Here is a 23,093-nt window from a genome sequence, read left to right on the forward strand (position 1 = left end):
GCGATTGGGGTGACTTAGTGTTAAATTCTGCCGCCCAAATGTGAGAATTTCATTTTTTTTTAATCTGATTGAGTTTTGAACTGCTCACATTAGAATATAGCAAAATGTAGCCAGTATCTTAATAGGTGAAGCAGCCACTTACCCAACTGTACATAGAATAACAGTTTTTTAAGCCAACTGTAATCTTTTAGTTGGACACAGTTTTATTGTTATTGTTATTCTCAGACTTTTATTTGAAATCAGAGACTTCAATTTTAGAATAAAACAAAAACAGAAAATAAAAGCACACTTCCTGACATTAGAGGGGCAGTCATCTGTAAAGCACAACAGCCAATCAACAGTTTTATGTGGTGTCTTGTGGAGGATAAGCCCTAATCTGACATCAGACAGCCAACACATTAATCCCATCAGCGGACTCGGGGATTATGACGGTGTGTGTCAGCCAGCGTCTACAGTCAGCATATCGGAAGCGCTTCACTGATGGTATACAGACTGGAGCATGTGACAGCGTATCTCATCATTCATAATTTTCTGTTACTCATATACAGTACACTGCTTGGGCTGTGGTAAACACAAGACACAGAGCATTTCATGTAAAACCCCCACACAGACTTATGCTTTCCTTTGTTTATATCAATGCATTTCTGCAGCTCACAAACTCATCACAACCACAACATTAGCACAGTGGATCACCATTCATTCACATCTCTTTGTGATTTTGATCCACAGAAGAAAAACTGAATGGGAAACTCTCAAAGCAGACGCGAGGCCAACAAACCCCTGACAAATCATATGTGAGTCCATGTGTGCTTTATTTCCCAAGTCTTTCCCCCCCCCTTTTTTTCTTTTGCATCTCAGGCAACCAAACAGATCTCTCTTTGTGGGTAGCAGATGATCGGGTTACATGTGAGGGCTGAGCAAGAAAAAAGAAAAAGAAAAGGAAAAAAATATGAATTTATTTTAAAATGCAGATAATAATCACTGAGGTCAGCCGGAGGAGTATCATCTTGGGGAGATGAAGTGCTCCCTCCTCCTCCTCCTGCACACACACATATACAGAGAGAGGGGGGGGGGGGGGGGAGTGCTTCTGGTAGCCTTTCTGGTTACACAGCTCGTAATGGCCAACACCCAAAAAAAATACAGGATGGAGCCCCACCGCAAGATTAATTTAAGCTAAAATCTGCATACACTGCAACTAAGAAACACTATTTTGAGAAAGGGATGGTAAAAAAAAATCATCTTCTAATATCGGCTGCAGCTCGTGTTTGACACACTTGTAACATTTAAATGTTACTCACATTTTAGCCATGATTTCACTATAAAGGTAGGACACACACGGCGTGAGGTCCACATGTAACGCCGTATGTGTGTCTATAATAACCATGTGTTCCTTCCAGTAACATGGAAGTTGGGACAAAAGGCTGGAGAGCTGGCAACAAAGGGAAGCGTTATGCCAATTAGTAAGTGAATCAAACGGCTGTGAAGTTGCGATTCGTTTAAAAGGAGACCGAGCAGGACAGTGGGCTCTCTCCCCTCCACCCTCCAGCCGGGAGTCCCTGCCAGAAACTGGGTGTAACACATGTAAGAAAACCGTCAACATCCAACTTAGTAAGTTGCCAGACAAACAAACAATTTTTTAAAATCAATTTACCACCACAGATATTATTAAAGCTGGCAAATAGCCGGGTGGTGGAGGCAGCGTGACCCGCACCCCGGCTCGCTGTCGTGGCCGTGTGTCTGCAGCCGTGCCTGCCTATTGTTTCCTCCGCTGTCACAGCCGTTAAGGTGCGCCTCGGATTAGCTTTAGCTTTAGCCTCGCCGGCTACAGCACCGCAGCCGACCAGGCTAGCACCAGCGCCTAGCCGCTCTCCGCGACACAAAGCTAAAAAGGTAACACGGCACCTTTCTTCCGCTCTATTGCCCCAAAGTCGCGGCGGTGTCCGGGCCGAAACACAAAGAAAACAAGCCCAGCACTTTCTCACAAGCACACTTAAAAAGAGTTGAAACGTACCCAGAGCTCCGTTCCCCAACTCATTGCGAAATCCTCTTTCTGAGTTCTCCAGTACTGGAAGCAGTTTTCCCCCCGCTCAGACTCTCCAAACGGCCGCCGGGATTCGGTCCTTCCGACTGTCTGCCGACTGAACTCACACTCCACCTCCTTCACCTCCTCCTCCTGAATCAGCAGGGACGCCCTTCCAGGGGCCCTGGACCACAGACAATCTACAAAGAGAAAAACGGATTTATGTTCAGTGAACATTTTAATCAGGTCTTTCATATTAAGTGTATTTACCTGTAACCAACAATAAAGAAAGAACAGAGTAAAGCAAAAATACAAATAAAAAAAGACACATTTTCAGCAGCTCAGTTTAATTCAAACACTGATTAAATGTATGAACTGGATACAAACTCGAGTATAGAAATGGAATGAATTATTTAGTCGGCATAATACGAAATGCTGCAGGAAAAAATTACAAAAACAGATTTTATGGTATGACAATGTAATACATTTTAATTTCAGTCATTTTCATATTTCACGAAGCTCTCTTTTGGCGCATTTGTTGACTGGTTATTTAAAATTAATTAAAATAAGAAGTAATTTACATTGTCCCATTTTACTGGCCAATAAAACAAATATTTAGATAAATATTTTAATTTCGTTTGTCTTTGGTGTATTTTAATTCTTATTTTTTATTTTTTTATTTGTCCTGATCTCTTACCATATTTCCATCATTACACATCATTTCTATAAAGCCGGTTGTTATTGGTGTTAATAATAAATTAATTTATAATTCATTATAGTTCCCTTTATTTCAAAAAGTCATGTTTAAAGCTACGTGTTTGGATAGCTTTATTTTTGTTTTGTTTTGCTATTTTGACATCAGCGCGTATATTAAAAGTTCGTACGAGGCAAAATATTTATTTGAAAAGTGTTGAAAAGTATCAGAAAAGTATTTCTGATGACCTAGAGCATTAAAAACGCTTTAAATATAATCCGTTTACAGTTTCTTTAATAATGATTTAGTGGTTCCCTCTAGCGGCCAAGATGAATGATTACAGATCTTGATTTATATATAATTAATAAATAAATATTGTAAATTTTTGCAAGTTGAACCTGGAAATAATCCAAAAGGTTGAAGAATTTAAATACTACGTTTAAAATTAAAAATAAATGTTTTTAATTCTGCTCCATTCCTGTCTACATAGTTGCAAATTCTGCTGCATTAGACTGGCTCTTCACAGGTTTGTTGCCATAAATCAGCTTGATTTATCATATTTATTTGCTGTTAAATTTGATAGTAACTCACGTTTCCACCTGAAAACTTTGTATTATGTAGGCATTAAGTTTAAACTGCTGGCTTGAATCTTTCTGTAGAAGATTAATACCGCAGCAGGACAAACTGCACCACAGAGCTTGGCAAGAACTAAAGGCCAGTGAAAACTAAAAATTACTGACCTCAGCATGAGGCCTCCTTATAATTATATTGCTTACACGGATACAGTGGATATAAAAAAAAAAGTCTACACAACCCTGTTTAAATGCATCATTTTTGCGATGTTAAAAAATGTGATCACAATGATTCAAAAGTTTTCCCACTTTAATGTGACCTGTAATAATTCAACTGATGAACAAATGTGTTAGGAGAAAATAATAATTTTAATAACAAAAAATGTTTTTTAAGGTGTATTTTTGTCAGAAAACACTTCTGTCCTGCAACCCTATCACATAATTTCGACATATGGAAATACATGACATTGTTGCCACGTGTAATACACATCTAGTGCATGGCGAGTCCCCTGGCAGCCTCACTGACCAGTATTCATCTTGGCTTTTAATCAGTTTTGGGGGGCATCCAGGTTTTTCGTCCCATGTTTTCTCCACTGGGTTCCACAGTATATCCAATGCTGTGGAAATTTTTTGTACCCTTCTCCTGCCTGATACATTTAAACAATGAGATCCTTTGATGCTTTTTAAATCCCTGCTTGCCCTGCAGGGGGTCTTTGTTTATCCTTCAAGCTCCCAGTTTGGGGGTCCCTCCTGAGTGCTCCATTTACCACGGGGATCACTATTGCCTTCACCCTCCACATCTTCTCTAAGTCCTGTGTGTTTCTCAAGCTTCTTGCGTGAGTTCTCTCCAGGTACATAGGCCCATAGGAGTGAATGTGAGCATGAATGGTTGTCTGTTTCTATGCTAGCCCTGTAACAGCCTGGGGACTTGTCGTACTCTGCTTCTCAGCTTTGGAAGCTGAGATAGGCTCCACTGCGTCCCTGTTTCTTTGCTCAAATACTGCAGTAATTTAAGACCAGCAAAAGCAACAAATGATCAAATATGAAATGTTTTATTGACACTGCACAATACATGAAACATTGCTAAGGCAAGAGGCAAAACAAATTTCCCATGTCTAGTCATAAACCTAATTCAGTAGCATAAAGGCACAAATTACACTTATAGTAAAAGTAGTAATTATGGGAGCTGCTGGGTGAGTTTTTAATAATACCGCATGATATTTTTTACACCTGCAAAATAATAAGAAACTAAAGCTTTGAAATGAACGGAAGAGAGTAGAGTAGGTAGATTTTATTTGCCTCCAAATTATTTTGGAGTGGAAGTAGCAGCATTACCGTCTAATCCAAACTCCGTAGCGGTTGGTGGCGGAATTGCGCCACCCTACAGTATACCGCGAGGAAGAAGAAGAAGAAGAAGCAGCAGCAGCATCTGGAGGGGGATTGAGTTTCTGTTTGGTTCTGATTGGCAATGCACTTACGAACAATTAAATAATCTGGAATTTATTTGTATGACAGATATGCACCGCTACACTGCAAGGTAAGAGGTGTTTATATGTCCCCCAACTGTCATTTATCAGCAGACTGACCTTTGGCACACTTTGCAACTGCTGAGCTCTGGTGGTGCGTTAATTTCTGATAAAAAACAAAACAAAAACACAACTGTTGGCACATAGAGGTTAACGCTTCAGCAACACTTTGCCGTTTAATCAAATTTGTTCAAGCTCGTAATTATACAGACTTATTTTATTTCTTTTTTGCATTGGGGGGTAAAAGTTCCAAAGCAGCCAATCATATACATGCTAACGCATGGGCCAATCATCGTCCCTGGCAAAGGAAAACCTGGCTGATGTCAGGTTTCAGTGTAAATTAGGGGGCTCAAATTTGCGGCCCGTATGTTGACGTGAAGAAATATGCAATTTGGCCCTTGAAGTTACTTTTTGTTTTGTTGTTGACTGAAATGTTAAAATAAGTTCTTTAAAAAGCAACAAATTATTAATGAGCAGGAAGTACAAACATGTTGAGGGATTGGCTGTGTTAGTTCAGTGAGAGTTATTTGTAAAGAAAACAATTTAAGTAGCAGTTAAAAACTAATGTGCACACTTATGTCTGCATTTTTATTTTGTTAAATACAAAGAAAGTTATAGCAGAAGTGCTGCCACATGTGTGGCCAGGAAGAGAGCACTAATTTGTTTATTTGGTAGTTCAATGAAAGGCTTCAGTTAGTTAAGAGCAAGAAGAACAATAATTGACAAGAACTAGAATCAGCAAATCTAAGCTGATGTGACCAAATGAGGGAGAACCCAGTCTATGTACCATTACAGCTTTGCCCCCTCCAGGAGCAAAAAAACCCCCAAACACTACTGCAGGGGTGTCCAACTCCAGGCCTCGAGAGCCAGTGTCCTGCAGGTTTTAGATGTCCTTGATCCATCACAGCTGATTTAAATGGCTAAATTACCTCCTAAACATTTCTTGAGGTTTTCCGGGGGCCTGGTAATGATCTAATCATTTGATTCAGGCGTGCTGACCCAGGGTGATATCTAAAACCTGCAGGACTTCAACCCTTGAGGCCTGGAGTTGGCACTACTGCATACAAAATCCTGGAATTAAAACAGTAATTTGAACTCTTCAGTGTACTGTTGGACAATAATTTACTCTCCAGATTTTCATAATCTTTTTTTGCAGTTCTCTCTTCTTTTGTTGTCATGTTGCAAATAAGTCTTTAAATGTTTTTTCCCTGATTCTTGTTTAGCAGGTTTGTTGAGCGGTACTGGCAGCGTTCAGTCTGCGGTATGAGCTCTGTTGCAGGGAGGAGGAGAGCCCTGCCGAGTGCCTTCCCTGTGCTGGACCTGCCCCTTCTGCCCATCCACAAACACATTTATGAAGCAAACCTCAGAAATAGCAACGCCTGGTGTAAGAAGTAGGTTTTGCTCACACATTTGCTCTCACATTTCCTAGTGTATTAGTATGTGCTTTGTTGCAATTTGGTGTTTCTAATCAACTATTTTAGATTTATTAAGTGGATTTTTGTTTGTTTGTTTTTTTAATCTCAAAATAAATTCCCTGCTTGTTTGTGTGTGACAGTGTGTTGCCAGATCTGCACTTGTTGTCATTCATTATCCCTGGTTATCTCCATTTATTAGGTACACAGAGTTTAGTGAGAAGGTGATGGAAGGGGGAGGGGAGAGGGCCATAGCCAGACACACTCAGAGAAACAGGAAGTTGCTGGTCAGAGACAGGCTTCGCCTCCTATTGGATGACGAGGACTTTCTGGAGCTGTCACTATTTGCTGGTTTGGGTCTTCCGTACGGGGACATACCTTCAGCCGGCAGTATGACTGGTCAGAAACGACTACAGATTAGTGTGACCGCAGCTAAATACCCTCATTTAATTTCTTTATTTCAGATTGTCTTCTGTTTACTCCACATCTTCTGGGATCCGAGTGTGACACTTTATGCATTTTTTTTATTCGTCTGTACAAACATCATTCAGGCATCGGCAGGATCAACGGTCTGTGGTGTGTGTTTGTTGCCAGCGACGCTACGGTGAAAGGAGGCACATCGTATCCTATCACGGTAAAGAAGAATCTCCGAGCGCAGGAAATAGCAATCAAAAATCGTTTGCCTTGCGTGTACCTGGTCGACTCCGGTGGAGCGTTCCTGCCGCTGCAGGTTAGCGCACGCACACATAAGCACATCTCCGATTTAATATGCGTAAGGGTTCTACCTTTAGAGTAAGTGAATGCTAGTGGAATTTATACTGACTGCTGTTTCCTCGTCTGTGTATAAATGTCCAGTCAGAGATTTTTCCTGATAAGAATCACGGAGGAAGGACGTTTTACAATGAAGCCATCATGTCTGCCATGAAGATCCCCCAGGTAAGGATGAGCTAGAAGGCTTTGGTCTTTACATAGATTATCATTCCTGTTTATAAGCTACACTTTGCCTTTAAAATGTTTCATATGCACACACTTGTTTTCTAAAACATTCTCATAATTTGTGAACTGTTGTGCCCCTCCAGGGAGACCATAATCTGAAGACCGTGACTCTATTTAAAATTTTGGCATAATTAATCTCCACAGGCAGAGAATTTTTAAGTCTAAAAATGAAGAGAGAACAAGTTACCATTGTTAAGTTCTCATTGTTTTCTTTGTTTTTGCTTTTGGTTTTTTCACTATTTCAAATTGCAGTTCTGATATGAAAATTGATCATCCTAAAGGTAGCTGTTGTGTGCGGGTCATGCACGGCGGGTGGAGCTTACATGCCCACTATGGCGGAGGAAGCTGTAATGGTGCACAGAATAGGAACCATATTCCTGGGCGGACCGCCACTTGTGAAAGCTGCCACTGGAGAGGAGGTGACGCCAGAGGACCTGGGAGGGGCCAGGCTCCATGCTGAGTATGTGTGTAAATCTAATCAGTCCTGAATAGTATCAGAAGAATTAGTTCATATCATCATGTATCAAGTTACCATCTTGTTCCAGAGTGAGTGGCTGCGTGGATCACTTTGCCTGGGAGGAGAAGGAGGCTTTTGATTACACTAGAAACATTATATCAACCCTCAACTTCCTGCTGCCTGAGGAAGAGGAGGAGACAAAGAAGAGGAACGCAGAGGAGGAGCCACTGCACAGTCTGGAAGAGCTTTTAGGACTCGCCCCTAAGAGTTACAACTACAGCCTGGATGTTAAGATGGTACAATGTGACGGACACAAATGCACAAAGTGCTCTAGTCGGATGAGTTTGTTACTCTTATGCTGAGTTGCGGCTCTGTGACCTTTAGTTGGTTGTTTCTGTTGTTCTGCCCAGGTAGTCAGTCGACTGGTAGATGGGAGCCGCTTTCTGGAATTTAAAGCTCGCTATGGAACCTCACTCGTCACTGGCTTTGCAAAGATACATGGGTAAAAGATATAAACACAACCAATACGCTCACTGAAGTCTTCTTGTAGCACATAAACTCTGATTGTTGACATTGTGTTCCTAATGTTTTTTGTAATACTGAGGACACAATTTACATTTACTGCAGTCCTGCTTTTTATTCTTGGACTCAACTAGAGTAGCTCTGCATGATTATCTAAAATAATCCTTATTTATCCCATACGGGCCACGATGGAGCTTCTCATTTCACCCACTGCCTGAAACAAGCACTTGCCGTTCCTTTCTCTTCCCTTTAAACCAGCTTTCCTCTGATTGGCTGCCCCTTGTGTGCAGTAGGTGGATTGATCTGTTGTGTATGTTATAGCCAGAGTTGTGCGCTTGAGAGGGCCAGATTAGGGAAATTGGCTCACACTGACATCAAACTGAAACAGTAGCAACATTTTCTTTTAAAAGCGTTTACAGTAGCCTGAAACCCGAGCTTTCATCTAGTAGCTTTGCTAATATAATTTTGGTTTCACTTTAAAATATGATGTTACACCTGTTACATGTGGCTGATAATGAATACCTTAAGTAATACTTCACCTAAACTTAAGGTAATTCTTTCTTTGTGTTCACTGCGTCAGTCACCTAGTTGGAATTTTAGCGAATGATGGACAGCTGTCATATGAGGCCACACTGAAAGGAAGCCATTTTGTCCAGTTGTGCAACCAGAGAGACGTCCCACTCCTCTTCCTCCAGAACACGGCACCCACTGCAGCACTGACACTGTCCACAAAACAGGTATTCACTCTCACTTCATTCTCACTAAAAACAAATGCACAGGGACTCAAGTTTGGGAGAGTTTAGAATCACTTTGAGTCCCCAGTAAGTGTAAAAAACCATCCCAAGTACCATTTATTCATGTGTGTCTCCCAGGCAGAGATGAACAGTAACCATCTAAAAGCTCAGGGTTCAATGATGTCAGCAGTAGCATCCGCCTCTGTCCCCAAGATCACTGTGGTGATTGGTGGTTGCCATGGTGCAGACAGCTATGCTATGGTGAGCGAATCAATTTATTTTTCAGTCTAAAGTTTGTACATGACCATTTTCAGATCATTTTTCTGTTTGTTAAACCATGTAACACTGATCGATGAATCAAACGTGATATAAAAGGCACCTAAATTAAGGGATGAACCAGTGTTGTTCCCATATAACAGACAACCTGGCAAAGAGTCCATTTTTAATGTGCCAGTGGGTTTCTGGTCGCCTCTGCAAAAACAAGTGACGCAGTTTCACAGGCATAAAATAGTATTTTTACAGGAAGAAGGTGCTTCCTAAAGAACTTTTAAACAAAAACTTGGAATATCTAAGCTTGGCGTGAGGTGTGTTCTTAAAAAAAATCTGAAGTGAAGGACAAAATAAGTGACATGCCTGGAAAAAAACTAGAAGATAAACAAATGTCATAGTTTGAGAATACATATCCGGAAGTGATGTTAGGGATAACAATGATCCCAAACATGCTGCCATTACAGTAAAAGCATTTCTGGATAGGAAAGCAAGCAATGAAACTCTATCAGTCATGTCATGGACTGACCTGCCAGGAGCTCTGACCGCAACATGACTAAAGCCGTGCAGGATCATCTTGACAGTGAACAGAATAAAAGGCAGCCAACTTCCAAAAAGATTTGAATGTCCTTCAACTATTCCTTAAGACTGCTTAAAGACACAAGACAGCCTCAAGTCTCTACCGCAGAGAGTTTAGAGAAGATATTAGTGGTGCAACGGATCACAGTTGATCCGTAATCCGAACCGATCCCACTCCACGGTTTGGCACGCACGTGATTCGAAAAAGAAGAAAAAAAGTATGTGTATAAAAGCTATTGGGGTGTTTAGCTGCAGACGGGAGGCCGTTTTCCGTTGTGCAAAACAAGGGTTTTAAACTAGTCAACGCGTTAGTTGACGCATTGACGCCGTGCAGCCCCACGCACGGGGCGATAACTAGTTAACAGAGATTTGCCGCATTAATGCAGTTATGGCATTAACATCATTTTAACGAGATTTACTCTGACAGCACTAGTTTAAACTATGATGAACGTGCTTGAGCCACGCTATGATATCCCGTCGCGCGTCCACTTCAGTGACAAGATCGCTCCAAGCATGTATGAGCAGGAAAAGTTTAAAGTTATAACTGAACTGTCCCAGGCATCTTCTGTTACAAACGGGTGGACCTCCAGGGCAACGGAAAGCTACGTGACCGCTCATTATATCACAGCGGAGTGGGAGATAGAAAGCCCTGTACTGCCCTATATTGCATCTTAATTTGTTTTTATATAATTGCGTGGAATGAGTCTTGAGTGGAATGCTTTTTAATAGGCAAAAAATACTTAAATAAGTAAATGGCGAGTTAAATTTTTGTCTTCTTCTTTTTTTCTGCTGATCCGAAAATTGATCCAATCCGTGACGAAAAAAAACGTGATCCGAACCGTGAGACTTTTGATCCGTTGCACCACTAGAAGATATGCAAAAAAACCCCAGAAATTGCACATAATGATAATTCTTACCGATTCATTGTAATCTTGTAGAATGTGGCTTACAGTAATAATTCCTTCTTCGTTCCTCACCAGTGTGGCCGAGCATTTGATCCTAATTTCTTGTTCCTGTGGCCCAATGCCAAAGTTTCTATTGCCCCTCCGGGTCACATTGGCTCTCTGCTTCCCCTTGATGGTGAGCAAGAAGGAGAGCAGAAGAAGCAGGAAGAGGAACTAAACAGGATGTTGGTGGAAGAGAGTTCAGCTTTCTTCTCCTCCAGCAGGATGTGGGATGATGGAGTCATTCTGCCGCAGAACACCCGGAAGGTAAAAATGACCCATTTTTAAGGGATTATCTGTGTCTTTGGGAACATTCGAGAGCACATTTAAGAACGCTTCTTTTTTGTTGTTGTTGTATTTATTGCTTTTTGGTTTCAGGTTCTTAGAGACGTTTTGGACATCATCAAACAGCAGCGGTATCAGCTGTCTACAGAGACTCTGCAATCGATACCTCTGCGTATGTAGAGGCTTCTGTCCCCATCAGATTTAACTGCTCCTGTTGGACTCACAACAATCCCGTTTTCACTTGTAATGGAAGAAGCTTCTCTGTAAATTTGTTGAGGTCACCACAACAAATATGTAATCAATCCTGTGTACTGTAAATGTAGGCGCTAGGTCAAACCACTCTGGAGAGAGGGATTTAAATCCTGCACAGTTCCTCATCAGGTTTTGATTGTCAGCACTTTCAGACCAAGTTGCAGAACAAAATATTTCTCTGGGATGTTTACACACAGCAGCCTAGTGGTGGATCATTCCTCACACAGAATGCCTGACAGCGAGTTGATCTATAAGCGATTCAATCAGTTCAGTTGTTTGTTCTTTACAACACAAAGCATGAACAGCAGTGCATTGGCTCCTTTTACCTGTAGCCTTACATGTAAAAGAATGATTTCCAGTTTCTTTCTCACAGTGAGGATTAATGCTTATTAATATAACATGAGCATCACTTTGGTACTTAAGCTACGTATCTGCATTGGATCAGAACTGGAAAAGTTGGATCAGTGCAGCCTGCATTTTGGTTTAAAATTAGTTTCTTCCTAAAAAAAAAAAACAGTTGCCTAGAAACCCAGTTTAGAAAAAAAATTATAATGTAACTATTGTAGTACAGTTTTTAGTTTAATTATCATGGATTTTAACATTTTGTGTAGTCATTTGTTTGTAATGTTTTGAGGAAGAACACAGAACACAAGTTTTGTTTTTTGTTTTTTTTATTAACCAAAAAGTGAAATTACACATTCACATAAAATTTAAAAAACTCATCTTATATCAATTAAAAAACTACATGTAATATGAGACCAGAAGACACGTACATGTCGTTGGTCAGTGGGAGTGCTGATGCCAGGGTGGTATGCTGCTGAATAAACAGAGATCTGCTTTAGTTTAATAACCCAACATTTGACCTGCTTGTGCAAGCTGTGGACCTGCAGCCAGCTTTATTTCCAATCGTAGAAAAATAGTACTGCTTTTATTTGCATCTACATTTTTTTCTTCTAAATTCAACAATATAATTGGCTTATAAACAGTGCTGCATATACATGAAGGTCAACGATAAACAGCTAGCTTTCACAAAGCACTGTGGAAGTTTGATTATACTCCATATTTACTGTATTTGGTGCCAAACTAAGTTGTAACAACCACAGTGTGTACACAGAAACAAGTTTAGGAACATGTATGTATAAAGTACAGTTAATCCACAACTATTCATCTGGTATTATAACATGCTGTTGATTTTCTAAAAAGATGTTGAAATCTGAAGTTTGAATGCAATGAAGAGTCAAATTTAAAGTGATATCAAAAGTCCATACGCAACAAGCAATGGTGCTTAATCCAAATGACATGGATGCACCAATATATAACTCTTTTCTAATATCATGTTAATCTCAGTTTTGGATTTTTAGTACGTGGTCAGACCCATATCCTGCTCATCATATAATTTTACTGGATTGGTAGGATTACATGTTTTTATAGCTCACATTTCCAAATGTTGCCTCAATTTTGTGATGAGTGATGAATGTATGCACAGATTTATTTTTACAACATGTGTTGTCAAAACAAATACACATTAACAGTTTTTGTATTTGACCAAAATTGTTTCAAATACCTGTAGCAAAAATACCGTCTGTGTACATTTGTGGATTTACAACAACAATTACATAAACATAAACTGATTATGCAGTAAATGTGGTTGATGTAATGCTTCGCTGGGCTTCTTCTCACCACCAGCTACAGCTACAGGAAAAATAGAACCAACATGCATTGTGTGGCCAGGTAACATATGACAGAGACTGCTGAAGATTTTTTTTTTTTTTTTAGCAGCATTGTAAAGCAATGATGGGGTTTCATTTCCATAAGAAAACTCGTCTATGGTGGGAGAAAAGAGCCAGACTGGTGTATTTCATGAAGCACCTGTTTGGAAGAAACGCAGCTTCATGGCTTGTAAGTCCCATGCAGGGTGATGGGGATGATAGTGTTGACCTCTGCCCTGGCGAGCTCTGTCAGGTTTCTGGCATCCAGCACCAGGAGGGAACCTGGTCTCTGCGCACCTGGCTTTACCACAATGCTCAGCAACACACCTGTAAAACCCAGACACGGGAGGCAACTGCTTGCGTGTTCTACAGCAAACGTTCATAAGGAAAAACGCAAAAAAGTTGTTTCAAATGAGCGTAATGTGTCTACAGTTAGAGTTTGGGTGTGTAAAGATGATAAAATATGTATATTTGATGCTGAATGAATGAAAGAAAGGATACGTTTGCATCCCATATTTAGGTTGTGTCATCTGTGCTAGGCAGAGATTTATGTAGCGCTAATAAAAACTTTGGTTTGAAACATACATTACACAAAATCGACTTGTATATCAAACACTTGCCAATGTGTGAATGACTGCAGTGTAGCTTAAAATGTAGCTTTACTCATCTAATTTTCCATGAAAACTTAAAGCATTTACAGGAGTTCCACTTACTGGACATAGAAAATAATGCGCCTTTGGATGATAAACTGTATATAAAAACATGGAGGCGGTCACTTTACCCATTGAGCATATTCTAGATGATCCTTGTTCGTTTGTTTTTTTTTTACTTAATATAATGACAACAACAAAAATGATAAGCATCTAATAAAGAAGACAATAATTTAATAAATTAATTTCATGCTTGATTCAATATGATCTGAAAGCCACAAACACCCTGAAGACCAGTGTTAGTGTGTAATTCTGTGGGCTAAGATGTGAGAATGTGTCCTACCATCATCCTCCTCTGTAGCTCCGGGTGACGGCACAAACAGTGGCTCTGATGGGTAACTGTCCTCCTCCTGCCACACCCAGGTCTCTTTGGTCTGCACATTCAGCTTGACGATCTAAAGCAGCAACCAGTTGCTTTTAATGTCTTGTGGAGTTAGCTAACGTCACGGGCCCTGCAACTGTCCTCGTCTCCTGATGTGTTCAATGAAAACCCTTCTTACCCTGTCAGGAATGAAGTGGTTGAGTCCCAGGCCATAGGCGAAGGAGTACTTCTTCCCACAGCACTTTGAATAGTTGATCTGTGGAAACTCGAAAGCTGAGAGAGTGACACAGAGAAAAGAAATGAATATGGGCACATATTTAATATGTTATAACAATCAGTGTATTATGTACCCTTCAGGATACACATATTGGAATATACAGAGAACATGTAAACTATAGTGTATATGTGATACCCTGTCTTGGTCCAGAAAACAGCACTTCAGGTTCGAGCCAGATAGTACCGTCGCTGTGAAGAACGGCGGTCGCTGTAGTGTACGACAGAGATACCAGATTCTTCCCCCGATCCTCCTGAAAACACACACAAAGTTGTGTACAGAATACCGTGGAGCTTAAAGATAAAGAGATATCATTCCTAGGTTACAGTAAATGTTTTGGCTTCATGCAGGGGTTTTTTTTAGGGTTGAATAAATATGGAACGACAGAACATTTTGTTGTCACAAATTAAAATTATTTGTGATGCTGCACAATTTTCTCAGATCTCAGATCTTGTATGTCATATTACAACTAGATTTTTATTTGGGCTATTTTGTTACTTCCTGATATGACAAACAAGCTAACTAATTGATCAGTCCAATGTTGTAAATCCAGCTCTATGGGAACCATTACAGTAAGGATCTAATAAAAGCAATACAAAGTAAAAATACAATTTTATTTATATAGCACTTTTAAAGGTAAATATCTCAAACTGCCACACAACAAAATGCTGAAAATACAAAGATAAAATTTGCCCCAAAGCAAGTTTTAGCCTTTCAAAACAGATCCCATTATTTCATTATTTTCTGATTCATGAATGTCTAATACCGCTCTCACAGTTTTGATGAAGAGTTTAACGGGTGAAACAAAAGGTATTTAAATACATTATTAAGTTTTTAAGTACATTTTCGGTTACACAGAGAGGCTAATGATTGTTATTCCCAATTATACTATGATATAATATAATAATAATAATATAATATTGCATCTAATATAAGTAGATTTAATTTAACTTGACCTATATTCAGATAAACAGGTACACATAAATAACAGTGACAACACCTTTTCCACTTATACTGTAGTAGCAAAAATTAGCTTTAGAGGCTGTGAGCTGAGCAATTAAAACTGATATGAAGAAACGATTCCATGAGTCCATTAATCACTATTTGTCATTTACAATGTTTCTGATCAATCCTATGACATATTAGATTAAAAAACTGGTAACACTTTATAATACGACCTGTGTATTAGGTGTAAGTACCCTGTAATTATATGCAATTTGCAGGCCAGCGTTTGGAGGAAACAATGACACTGTAAGACCCACGACAAAGGTGCAAGTGTCCTGTACTTATGTGGAATTTGCAAGCAACAAGTCAGGTTTTTGTAGGACAAGCCAGGACCCTTACTGGATACTCGGTGGGAATTGAGCTTGCAACTCTCGCTCTAAAGGTTTGTAGTCTTACCACTACACCATCTAGCTGCTACAATACCTAATACTGTGTTGTTATAAAGAATTTTCTTCTGCATTTTAAAAAATGTGGCCTGCCTAATCAGTATGATGGATCCTGTTACAGTGCTAAATAATCACTATTAATGATCAAACATATAACTGATGACATAAATAACTTGCACTATCTCTGTGTGTAGACTCACTCTGTGAATATCCAGTGGAAGGACATATCGTCTGACCTCAGGCTGTGGAGCTCGTGCAGCTGCTTTCTTCACCTCCTCCCACTCCTCTTTCACATTAGCCAGGTACAGGTAGTTATACACAAATTCATGACTGTAAAGAAACACAGAGAGAGTGAGAGAGAGAGAGATGTCACATAATTGCATGTAAGACACTTGCACATACACACAGCTTTACACTTACCCTTTCCACGCGCAGAGATCGACAACGATGAATCCTTCGTCTTCATAGGCGTTAATATGGTGAAAGAGGTTGAATGCTGATGTTCTGAACTTGTGACTACTCAGATAACCCGCTGGCTCTTTACTGGCCAAGTGGAACCATGTCTGCAGCACACAAACACACATACTCACTGACCAGATGATACCAAGCAGACACACATGACCAATCAATTAACTTTTTCCCAGGAGAAGGCTCAGAAACTTGGAGCAAGCAGGTGACTTTAGTAAATAGCACAGCTGTGTGGCTTTTAGTGAAATTAATGCAAAAGAGTCCAAAAGATCTAATATAAATTATATTCAGATATTGCAGGTGTTTGTAACTCCAGCATTCAAGAACAGACTGGATTCCAGGGGCCTTCTTTAATGCCTGTGCCCTGCCTACCCCCATGCTGGCGTTGGGCTCAAAGCAGTCCATGTATGTGGCTCCTCTGAAGCTCCAAGCTGACAAGAACTTGAGCAGGTTGATCTTCACCGGCTGCTCCACGAATACAAAATAGTTGTCTGTCATACCGAAGCTGGAGACAGATAAGCAAAACAGTGAAAGACACTCAGAGGCAAAGCACAGTTCATCTTAATGGTAAAACGTCAAATACAAAGAGAAAGGAACGAAAACAAAAACCAGGCTTTGTGTACATGTATGAGATAACTCTGTACCTGTGTACGTAGGAGGGTTTAAGCCTCTCACTGCTTGGCAGCTGGACCAACACTTGGGACTTCTCTATGGGGTCTGATTTATCTGGAATCACAGAGATACAAACATATACATTGTTCCTGACAATTTTATTTGAATTCTCTGCATTCTGCTTGCTTCAACTTTTCTTTTAAACCTTTTTCTTTTTTTAAATCTTTCTCCTTTTTTCTGTTATCCACCGTTTTCTTCTATCCTGTTCGCTCCCTTTTTATCTATCATATTCTTCTTTTTTCTTGACAGTCTATCGTCGCGGTAACAAACAGTCAGTGCTTAAAAGCTTATCTGGAAAACTCAGGCATGATACTCCTTTCAAACCCAAATCTCTATAAGATAAAAATTTACAATATAATTTAAAGGTCAATAAACATCAATAAACATAATAATAATAAAATAATAAAATAATAATCAATTAAAACATATCCATTGATAGTCATTGAGAGTATTGTGTATAATGAACTCACCTTTCGGAACAGGTGGGATCTTAACAATGTTATAAGCCAGACTCATGTTCTTGCCAAAGCAGTTGCCAATGTTGTAGAGCGTGCCATCTCGTTCAGTGTGGGGGTGGGCGGTCACCCCATTCACTGAGAGGTACTTACAAAGATCCACCTATTGCAAATTGGAAGACATTCAAGTTGAAAGCTAAATATGTAAAATCACAACCGGAAACAGTCATAGATGCTGCAAGGAAAGAATAATAAAGCAACTGAAAATGCAGCAATGTTGAAAACTAGAACTCTTCCTTCTGGCATATTTGGGGAGGGTATAGGTTTCATAACGCTACCAGAAAATGACGATGGCTCTAGCTTACTGTAAATTTAAACCAATCAGCTCCCACCTTTTTTAATGTCTCCAGTGAATCAGGGTCAACTTTGGTAATGTAGTTGGTCTCAGTGACTGCGTAGAAGTCTTCACCAATCGGGTAGACGTTCACTAAACAGTTATCAGTCACTTCAATGCCTCTGAAGTAAGTAAAGAACCTGAAATTACAAGCACGAGGAAAACTTTATATTAAACCAACCGTTTCCCTAAACCCATAGTAATAATACAACAACACAGGCACAACATGATAAGATCAGTGTATGTGAACCAAAAGCTCAAGTTTGACACTGTTTTACTCCTGGGATTTGTAAAGCATCAAAGAGGGAGGATACCTTAATATGGTCATCTCAGGAACCCCAACCCACCTACTGGTAAAACTACCTGTTTCTGATGAAGGTTGAGTTACAAGGAGGGAGCTAAATGGATTGTTTACAGTGTATGAGCTGAGAGGATGCACCAAGGCTCATTATAATATAACATGGATATTTATTAGAATATTGATAGTTATTCATAACTATGACTCATGAAAACTACTATATGAAGTTCCAGAATAAAAATATAGCCTGGGAATGAGCACGGTTCATTTAAGAACACTGAAAGGGGATATGTGGAACATAAATGACAAACACTAAGGATTTTTTTTTAAATCTATAAATAGATCTTGAAAAAAAAAACCCCAACAGGTTTCTCCATTTGAACGCTTTCAACATCGTGCACTTCACAACCACAGGAATGTTGGACGCTTCCAGTCTAACTGTTCAGTACAGTCTCCTGGCCTCAGCTTCGCGCCAAATGAAAGGTTTTATCTTCTTATCTTGTTTTTTTGCAATACATCAATAAACCAATAATAAAGAAATAACCGTACATTGACAATTGATTAAATGGAAAATCAAATGAGAAAAGCACGTTTAAATGCAATCAAGGAAGCACAATAATTTAAGTCATATAAATAAAATGTTTTTTAATTGAATTGCATATTAAGTTATTTATTTATTGAGCTATTTGTTTTAATTCGACAGCTTTTGTACAGTGTAATGTTCCTTTTGTGTGCATTTTAGGGCATGGGTTTGGGATTACCTTGAGAAGATGTTTTTGCAGGGGTCTGGGTAGGCTGCCGTGCCAAACTCAGTGATGACAACTCTGTTCTCTGTCATGGCCCGAACATAAGCATCTGTCCTAATAAACCTGAGCACAAACATCAACTAGTATGTCAGCTGTTTTTGAATCCCACTCATATTACTTTAAAAATTTTCATTGTGACACGTGACTGAAATCTTTGAAACACAAAAAGCCTTCTTCATTCGTTGCCTGTTTCATTGCAACATCCCACTTTTCCTCAGCTGCAAAGAACTCCAAACCAAAATCAGATGTCATAAAAACCCACAACTGGAGCTTGGAGCTGCTGGGAATATGAGAACCAGATTTTCTTCTTCTTCTTTTTCTTTTGTGATTTAAGAAAAAATGCCTTAACGTCCTGATGTCAGTACAGCTAGAAATGTACGTTCTTAAAAGGTATTTCCTCAGAATACTGCAACTTGAAATATGAAATATAAAAATAATGTGCTCTGCTTTTGTAGATTAATCCGTTTTCTTACTTCCGGTAATAAGTCACCTGACCGTTTTTCAGGTCAAACTTGTGGATGAGAGCCTGTCCATCAAACAGGTGCTGGAAATGTTCATCTCCCACCTCGAAGAGACCTGGACCCATCCTCAGAAGACTTCCCCCCAGCCATGACGGGATAACACCTGCAGTGATAAAACCATCAAACGAAGCCGTGCACATCCTGACCACATGATGCCACATTCTGCTGTCTAAAAACTCAGACTATAGGATTCTGTCTACACTTGTTTTCACACTATGCACATCAAGTGGTTAGTATCAAACTTTACCCATTTCTAACACCCCAGTGTCACTTATAACACTACAGTATTTTTATCCACAAGACTGATCCTGGCAGTAACACCAAAAATGCATTTTGCGTAGATGGGTGAACAGGTCAGGCCTGAAGCTGAGTATATCTCAGACTAAGTCAGACTAATGTCTTCTCTCTATTTTCCTTGCATCAAAGGATTTACTTTCACAGTAGCCTTTATGTTAACCAATGTACAACATTTAGTTCAATCAAAAACCATTACACTCCATGAGGCAGTACATATACATGCCACACATATACATATTTATATTTATTCGTATATGTTACATAATAATGTTATTATAAATCCTAACTATTGATTTTCTTAAGTATTATGTTCATTTTATTATCCTTCTGTGATAGCAATGTTTGTGTCTTTCGCGTGTCATGTTCAATGTACGTTACCTGTGAGTAACCTAATGGTCACCAAAGGAGTTTTATTTGAGTAAACACTAAATACAGAACTAACAAATAACTATACGTAATTTAAAAAAGCACACTTGTGTAGTGATAATGCTGGCCAGTGTATTTTCAGGCGTTATGCTACTATGCCGTACATATTTATTTTAGTGTATATTAGATGATTGCGTTAATATAATCCGCTAACTTGTGTTTATTGTTTCACTATGACTTTGAAATAGGCAGTGCACTTGTGGATGTCATAGGAGAAATGCCTTTTGCAGATGTTTCCATTTGACATTTCAGATGATAAAAAAATAGGAGAAACCGCACGCTTGTGATGAAATTTAGTTGTTATATCAATGCAACCATCAGTGGAAGTTTTCAAGAGAGGGGTTAGAAAACCATAAATGTAGATTCCATGTGAGGAAACACAGCCAGTGTAAAATGCTTTAGCCCTGCATGCAATCTGAAGGCCACCAGATGGGGATAGCTGTGGTTACTGAAAGTGTTCAGGTCCCACAGCAGTCTATGGGAAAAGTCTTCCCGCATTCCCCTGTGTTAACCCTTTCCTGAGTTTATGGGCTCAGTCACTTATTTCATGAAGAACAGTGAAGTCTATTTTGTAAATCTTGGTTATACTATGTTTCAGAATGACATGTCAATTTGTTGATGACTTGTGATTGACAAGTAGTTAGGGAGAGAGCAATCACACCTGCCCGTGTTTGTCGCACCTGCTTAAATTTTTGGTGACAATGAAAACACCAATCATGACGTTTCAAAACTGCACTTTAGAAATCAACAGATGACATTGTGACAGTAGCTGTATGTCCAGTTTTTATACTGTGCATGGCCTGGATCCTTCCCCTCCCCCTTTCCTACAGTCCATCATTGTAAACATATGCAGTGACATGACCTGAAAGTTGTTGCGCAAGTTATAAAAGCAAACCAATATACTTTTAAGTTTAGAAAAATGGGCTCCCCCTTGTATACCTGCCATTACCTGCCACCTTCACACTGCAAATGTGAACATATAATAGAAGAGTGTGGCACATTGTTCTTTGCTTCTGCCACTCATAAGTAATAGTCATCAGATCATAGATGCAAGTTTACGGAGACAGGAGATCTGTCACAGCTAAATGTTCCTCAGCAAAATAAAGAATTTCTAATTTCCCACATGTGATCCTTGATTTGTTCATAATTGCCCAACCTGTAATGATAAATCTTTAGAGGACTCTCATAATATCTAAAGCATATTTAACTGCAGATTATTCATTACCACTAAATCAGAAATCTCATGAACACTGGTACTGGAGGAAATTTCAGGTGATTCGCTGTCTTGGAACCATAAATATTAGTGATTAAAGCCACACTGCCATCGACACAGCCATGCATTGCTACTTGTTTTTTGTCAGTCGCTCTTTCCTACCAGTGATAACTGCTGGTATGGGTTCATTCAGCTCCTCCACAGACTCAAAGATCTTCTTGTAGCTGGCAGCAGGATGCTCCACGCTGCAAACAAAATACAAAAAGTTTTTCTTTTTTGGACTTCAGAAATAATGAAATATGTCTACAAGTTTTCTCAACTGCTTGTTCCTTGTTTGTCTTGTTAACAGCCAGTTCGTTTGTTGGATATCTTACCCATTGTCCTCCCCTCAAAGGGAGGAAGTATGTAATTGATTCCATTTGTTTGTTTGCAGTCTAGCATCCATAGCTGTCAAGATATCATTTCCACATTTTCTCAGACGGTAGATACCAACAACAGCTCGAGCTGATTTACTTTTTGTGAAAATCAGGTCAAAGTCCAGGTCACACTGCATTATATTTCCTCAGCTGTCTTCAAACTTCACAGAAGTACAGTGGGCCTCCTCTGGGGGTTCTGAGTGGTCTTGTTTTGTCATGTATTATTATTTTTGTGTTTTCTTACATTTCTCTATTCCTTTTAAAATCAACATTCTTTCTCACAGTTTTGTTTTGCTTTGTTGCATTTGTGTAGAAGCAGGGCTGAAATTCTTCCTCAGTTACTGGGCCAAGATTCCTTCAGAGTACATACATCAGCTTTTCTAAGCTTTTCTAAGATCCATCGAGTATTTTACTACAGCACCAGTGACTTACTGTGAAATTTCAGGTTGAAACTCCCGAGGTAAACTGTTTGAAATCTGCTCCGATGACTCATCATCAGATCATTTCGAGCAGAGCAGAACAAAGCACGTCTGCCAGCTGCTTTCTGTTATGTTGTTGGGGAAAACCAGCAAAACCCAACCTTGAAAAGTCATTTTCAACCTTTCAAGCTTTTGTCTTCACTGCCATGCATCTGAGAAACTAAAGAGAAGGTGTTACTCACCGGCTGACCATGCTGCTACGCTCTTCACACACTTTCACACAAGCTGCTTACAAAAGAGGCTCTGGCTGGTATTTAAACCCTGCACAGATTTCCTGTGGTAAGCAATGGAAACGGTGCCCCATCCACCCTCCTCTCCTTCTCCCCTCCCCTTTTCCATCCCTCCTCGCTCCCCGTCCTCTTCTCCTCCTCCTCTCCTCCTCCTATTTTCCCTTCATGCCTTTTGCTCCCCCTTTTCAGCACCCCTTCCCAAACCTCTTCCACCTCCCCCCAAGTCTTAACCAGAGCTGAACAAGCCAGCTTTGTGTCCTCTCCTTTCAGACGCCAGGCCCCCGGCTCTTTGCAGAACTTTCTCCGGCCCACCTAAACAAGGTCTGGGAACACAAACACTCACCAGTGATGTGGGTCAAACTAGCAAATTCAGCCTTTAAAAGCAGTGTGTTTGAAGGTGGATATGCTTGCAGAAAGAATCTTATCTAATTAGTTCCAGACAGCTTTGACAAAGGCTGAGAAACTATTTTAATTAGCTACTCAGTGAGGAAGGAGAGTAACACACACACACACACACACACACACACACACACACACACACACACACACACACACACACACACACACACACACACACACACACACACACACACACACACAAATGGGCTGCATTTCATCCTGCAACAGGTGGAATTCTTATTGGTTTGAGATGCTTTCCCTACCACCTGCGGCTTGCAGTATCACAAGAAATGAAGGTGGGTAAGTCAAGGAACCGTATCAAAGTGTTTCTTTGTTTGTTTCCTAAAAGCTGA

General features: G+C 39.8%; 3 protein-coding genes across 13 annotated transcripts in view; 1 reads left to right on the plus strand and 2 right to left on the minus strand.

Annotated features, from left to right (window-relative positions):
* The window catches only part of fnbp1l (formin binding protein 1-like), a 52,971-nt gene extending 50,760 nt beyond the window's left edge, over positions 1 to 2,211 (minus strand). Inside the window, exon 1 of one of the 3 annotated variants that reach the window (XM_082511473.1) lies at positions 2,012 to 2,211. In XM_082511473.1, the coding sequence (XP_082367599.1) occupies positions 2,012 to 2,035 (24 nt within the window). In that variant the 5' untranslated portion in view covers positions 2,036 to 2,211. The remainder of the gene's footprint in view (positions 1 to 2,011) is intronic. The other 2 variants (XM_082511475.1, XM_082511474.1) reach the window with 2 other exon arrangements.
* LOC309692711 (putative methylcrotonoyl-CoA carboxylase beta chain, mitochondrial) lies at positions 1,498 to 12,903 on the plus strand. 8 transcript variants are annotated; one of them, XM_082511479.1, is made up of 12 exons: positions 1,498 to 1,608; positions 6,036 to 6,203; positions 6,427 to 6,623; positions 6,776 to 6,954; positions 7,080 to 7,160; positions 7,502 to 7,680; positions 7,766 to 7,973; positions 8,088 to 8,179; positions 8,780 to 8,936; positions 9,072 to 9,194; positions 10,760 to 10,990; positions 11,102 to 12,903. In XM_082511479.1, the coding sequence occupies exons 2-12, from the start codon at positions 6,076 to 6,078 to the stop codon at positions 11,186 to 11,188; spliced, it is 1,662 nt and encodes a 553-aa protein (XP_082367605.1). In that variant the 5' UTR covers positions 1,498 to 1,608; positions 6,036 to 6,075; the 3' UTR covers positions 11,189 to 12,903. The 8 variants fall into 8 exon arrangements, with proteins under 8 accessions (XP_082367605.1, XP_082367607.1, XP_082367602.1 ...); XM_082511481.1 differs by having other exon boundaries at positions 6,039 to 6,203; XM_082511476.1 differs by lacking the exon at positions 1,498 to 1,608 and adding an exon at positions 4,664 to 4,823.
* On the minus strand, positions 11,914 to 22,411 carry LOC309692712 (retinal Mueller cells isomerohydrolase-like). 2 transcript variants are annotated; one of them, XM_082511485.1, is made up of 15 exons: positions 22,294 to 22,411; positions 21,379 to 21,461; positions 19,233 to 19,383; positions 18,715 to 18,822; positions 17,654 to 17,795; positions 17,277 to 17,424; positions 16,779 to 16,860; positions 16,507 to 16,639; positions 16,087 to 16,229; positions 15,867 to 15,996; positions 14,414 to 14,528; positions 14,180 to 14,274; positions 13,963 to 14,074; positions 13,130 to 13,296; positions 11,914 to 12,074 (listed from the first exon to the last, which is right to left on the minus strand). In XM_082511485.1, exons 1-14 carry the CDS (start codon positions 22,302 to 22,304, stop codon positions 13,151 to 13,153), a joined length of 1,599 nt encoding a protein of 532 aa, XP_082367611.1. In that variant the 5' UTR covers positions 22,305 to 22,411; the 3' UTR covers positions 11,914 to 12,074; positions 13,130 to 13,150. The 2 variants fall into 2 exon arrangements, with proteins under 2 accessions (XP_082367611.1, XP_082367610.1); XM_082511484.1 differs by having other exon boundaries at positions 11,914 to 13,296.
* Between the last annotated feature and the right edge of the window lie 682 nt (positions 22,412 to 23,093).

This window comes from Aulonocara stuartgranti (genome assembly GCF_965226115.1).
Source record: "Aulonocara stuartgranti genome assembly, chromosome: 17".
Lineage (NCBI taxonomy): Eukaryota > Metazoa > Chordata > Actinopteri > Cichliformes > Cichlidae > Aulonocara > Aulonocara stuartgranti.

Bases quoted from the DNA above. Each gene is read 5' to 3' on its own strand.
- LOC309692711 (XM_082511476.1), top strand. From the start codon at position 4,795: ATGACAGATATGCACCGCTACACTGCAAG. The intron at 7,681-7,765 runs GTATGTGTGTAA...ATCTTGTTCCAG, and splicing joins GGGGCCAGGCTCCATGCTGA to AGTGAGTGGCTGCGTGGATC. The intron at 7,974-8,087 runs GTACAATGTGAC...TGTTCTGCCCAG, and splicing joins ACAGCCTGGATGTTAAGATG to GTAGTCAGTCGACTGGTAGA.
- LOC309692712 (XM_082511485.1), bottom strand. The intron at 16,861-17,276 runs GTGAGTTCATTA...CTGTGATTCCAG, and splicing joins GATCCCACCTGTTCCGAAAG to ATAAATCAGACCCCATAGAG. The intron at 16,230-16,506 runs GTAGGCAGGGCA...TGTGTGCTGCAG, and splicing joins AGCCCAACGCCAGCATGGGG to ACATGGTTCCACTTGGCCAG.